The following is a 3,693-nucleotide window of genomic DNA, read 5'->3' as shown; positions in this document are numbered from 1 at the left end:
CAGATGGTTGTGAGCCACCATGTGGTTGCTGGGAATTGAACTCAGGACCTTTGGAAGAGCAGGCAATGCTCTTAACCTCTGAGCCATCTCTCCAGCATTAAGACTATATTCTTTAAAAGTGTGAGATTTTGAAGCTATGAATTGTAAAACTGATGACAATAAGCTGCACATTTCATTCTATGTATGCTTTCTATACAAATTGAAGTGCATTTGGCTTGTACGCAGCCACAGCAAAAACATCAGAAGAAAGAAACAATAAAAGAAATACTACATTACGCATTTCACATATTCAATTTCCATGAGTATGAGCAAGCTCATCACACCAAAAGCCGATAACTATAGGGCTGACTAGCTCAGTGGTAGAGTTCTTGCTTAGTACCTGTGAGGCTCTGGCTTTGATCTCTAACACTGCCAAAAATCAAGGTCTAGACAAAACAAGTGAACAAAATCCAGAGAAATAAAAGGATGGCCTGTACGTATACATGAAAGTTTCAACTTCAGCACACACATGATATGTAGGACCCAGCCATGACAAGGTCAGTAGGGGCCTGAGTCTCAGTAGTTTACTGTAAGGCAATGCCTGGTTCCAAGAAAAACCACAAACTGAGATTACCCAGGCACCACCCAGGAACAGATCATCCAAAGGAAATTCCTAATGTTCCAACCATTGTAGATAGGATCACCTGCCAGCACACTCACCAGGACACCCCTAGACAAATGTCAGCCAATCTGGGGTCCTGAACCTTAGAAATCCCTCATCCCCACCTTTGCTACTATAAAAACCCAACCCTAACTGAGCTTGGGGTTCTCCAGTTATTCCGATCATTGGGCAGACGGAGAGTCCGAGTTTGCAAACTTGTGGAGAATAAAGGCTCTGCTTTTTATACAGGACTCGGTCTCATTGTTGGTTTTTGGGGGACTTTGCGGATCTGGGCATAACAGATACACATACATACATGCAGGCAAAACACATACATACGCAAAATGAAAATAAATCTTTTAATATGTTTCAATTCACTCACCTTGGCTTTGCTCTTGAAGACAGACTGAGGTAGTTTGTCATAGTGGAGGTGAGTTGTCAGGATCCTTGGTGAAGGAAACAGCTTCATTCTCTACAAAATAGCAAAATAAGGTGAGTGTGTGTGTATGTGTGTGAGAGAGAGAGTGTGAGAGAGAATGCGTGTGCACGGCCGTGTGCTCGTGAGAGTGCATGTGAGAGAATGTGATGTCTGAGTGGATGTGTGTCTGTGAGAGAACATGTGTATGAAATAGTGCATGTCTGAGTGTGTGAATGTATGTGTGTGTATGTGTACGTGTGTGTGTTCAGCTGCCTAGAAGCATGGCATCTAAGTGGTGGCTTCAAGCACTCTATAATAACTTTCTTTTCTGTGCCCAATTTTTTTTTCATGAAGAATCATAAACAAATCATTAATCTCACCTAAATTATTTTATCGGATCCTGCTTTTCATTCTCAATCTTGGTCACTTAAATTCTTTCTGTTCAAGCAAATTCAGAACCCACATTTCACTGTTTTATTTGTATCTCTTCTCTATCATGGCCTCTGATAGAAATATCCAAGTCAGAAGACTTGTTCCTTAAAATCCATTCTTTAAAAATACTTATTTATTTATTATGTATACAATGTTCTGTCTACATGTATGCCTGAAGGCCAGAAGAGGGCAACAAGCCTTATTCCAGATGGTTGTGAGCCACCATGTGGTTGCTGGGAATTGAACTCAGGACTTTTGGAAGAGCAGGCAATGCTCTTAACTGCTGAGCCATCTCTCCAGCCCCCTTAAAATCCATTTTTAACAACTAGATTTGTTTTTGAACTTTTCTGTGTATGTGTGTGTGTGTGTGTGTGTGTGTGTGTACTCTCATGTATATCTGTGAGTGTGGAATGTGTATGTTTGCATGTATGTGTTTGTACCGGTACCTCAGCGGCCAGAGGAAGGCCCTGGGGCCTGCTGCAGCACTCACTGTTCACACTGTTGCTTTGAGACAGTCTCTGGCTGAACAAGAATCTAGGCTGACAGCCAAAAAGCCCAGCAATTCCCCTGTCCCCGTGACCTACAGCAATGGAATTATGGGAGCACCTGGCTTTTTATGTGGAATCTGAGGTCTAAACTCAGGTCCTTGTTCTTGCACAGCAGAGGCTCTAACCCACTGAGATACCTTTCTAGCCCCTAGATACAATTTTCTCCTTGAGACAGGGTGTCTCTGCATAGCTCTGACTGCCTTGGAACTTGCTTTGTAGACCAGGTCAGCCTCCAACTCAAAGAGCTTCCTGCCTCTGCCTCCAGAGTGCTGGGATTAATCCCATACAATCAAATATCCCAACAGAATTGAAGTCCTGGGTTACCTAAATATCTGAGAAATGATATATGAAATGTTTGTCCACTTGAGGAACAGAATAATTTATTATTTTCTGTTATCTATTTCCACCAATGATTAAAAAGAACAAAGTTTTATGGCCACCTCAAGGCGTGGTTATATATGTACTAGGAAGGATGAGGCAGGAAGGACATGAATTCAAAGCAGGCTAGGCAAACAGTGAATTCTAGGCCACAGGAGACCTGTCTGAAAAAACTCGTAAATAGTGAAGGGTTTTTAGTTTATATTCTTTATACGTGTTTAATTTTTTTAATACGTTTTATTTGGAAGACAAGGCTTCATTTCGCTTGAAGAGATCACATAAAGCTTCATAAGTTATGTTAAAATTCTAGTGATAAAATAATATTCAGAAATTTGTAGCTAATTCTTTAAAAATAGCTATGGAGACATCAAGTCAAACAAAAAACATAAATCAAGACTTTGAAAAATTAAAAAAATTAATCAACAATATGCGTCCAAGTGGTGATCAGTGGTGACGATGGCTGAGGGGCACTAGGCTGTCTTCGGTGGCATTTGCAATAACTTTACATCCATTCACAACACTGTTTTCAGGCAGACATTGGAGCCTCTGTTTTAGAGATTAGAGTTAGGCTTTGAGGTTTTGGGTGCTTTGTACAACATCAAATAGATGGTCATTTTCAGATTAAGCAATAGTGTACTGTTCCTCCTCCATTGTGTGGCCCCGGGTCACATAAAGACTCACACAGAATGACGAAGTTACTAGGAGGATTAGCGGCACAGCCTAGAGGAGAGTGCAATTGTCTCAGAACTAGATACGCAGCTCTTTATTCAAACCAATAGGTAACGCAGCTGAGCCGCAGGCCACATGAAGACCAATTCTACATAGGGCTGCTTCAGAGATGCTTGAATGTGTCTTACAGAGAAGGTGTCTGTCAAGTCCAAATGGATCAAAGACCTCAACATAAAGCCAGCCACACTGAACCTTACAGAAGAGAAAGTGGGAAGTATACTTGAAAACACTGGCACACGAGACCACTTCCAAAATATAACCCCAGCAGCACAGACACTGAGAGAAACAAATAATAAATCGGACCTCCTGAAACTGAAAAGCTTCTGGAAAGCAAAGGGAACGGTCAACAAGACAAAACGACAGCCTACAGAATAGGAAAAGATCTTCACTAACCCCACAGCAGATAGAGGTCTGGTCTCTAAAATATGCAAAGAACTCAAGAATTGGATACCAAAAGAACACATAATCCAATAAAAAAAATGGAGTACAGACCTAAACAGATAACTCTCAACAGAGGAATCTAAAATGGCTGAAAGACACTTAAGGAA

General features: G+C 41.2%; 1 protein-coding gene across 1 annotated transcript in view; it reads right to left on the bottom strand.

The window, feature by feature from the left end:
- Sult6b1 (sulfotransferase family 6B member 1) overlaps positions 1-3,693 on the bottom strand; it is an 18,567-nt gene that overhangs the window by 9,461 nt on the left and 5,413 nt on the right. The window contains exon 3 of the mRNA XM_005360778.2: positions 1,023-1,112. Within this exon, the coding sequence (XP_005360835.2) occupies positions 1,023-1,112 (90 nt within the window). The remainder of the gene's footprint in view (positions 1-1,022; positions 1,113-3,693) is intronic.

The sequence above is a fragment of the Microtus ochrogaster genome, linkage group LG3, assembly GCF_000317375.1.
Source record: "Microtus ochrogaster isolate Prairie Vole_2 linkage group LG3, MicOch1.0, whole genome shotgun sequence".
NCBI lineage: Eukaryota > Metazoa > Chordata > Mammalia > Rodentia > Cricetidae > Microtus > Microtus ochrogaster.
This window is presented reverse-complemented; position numbering and strand designations above follow the sequence as displayed.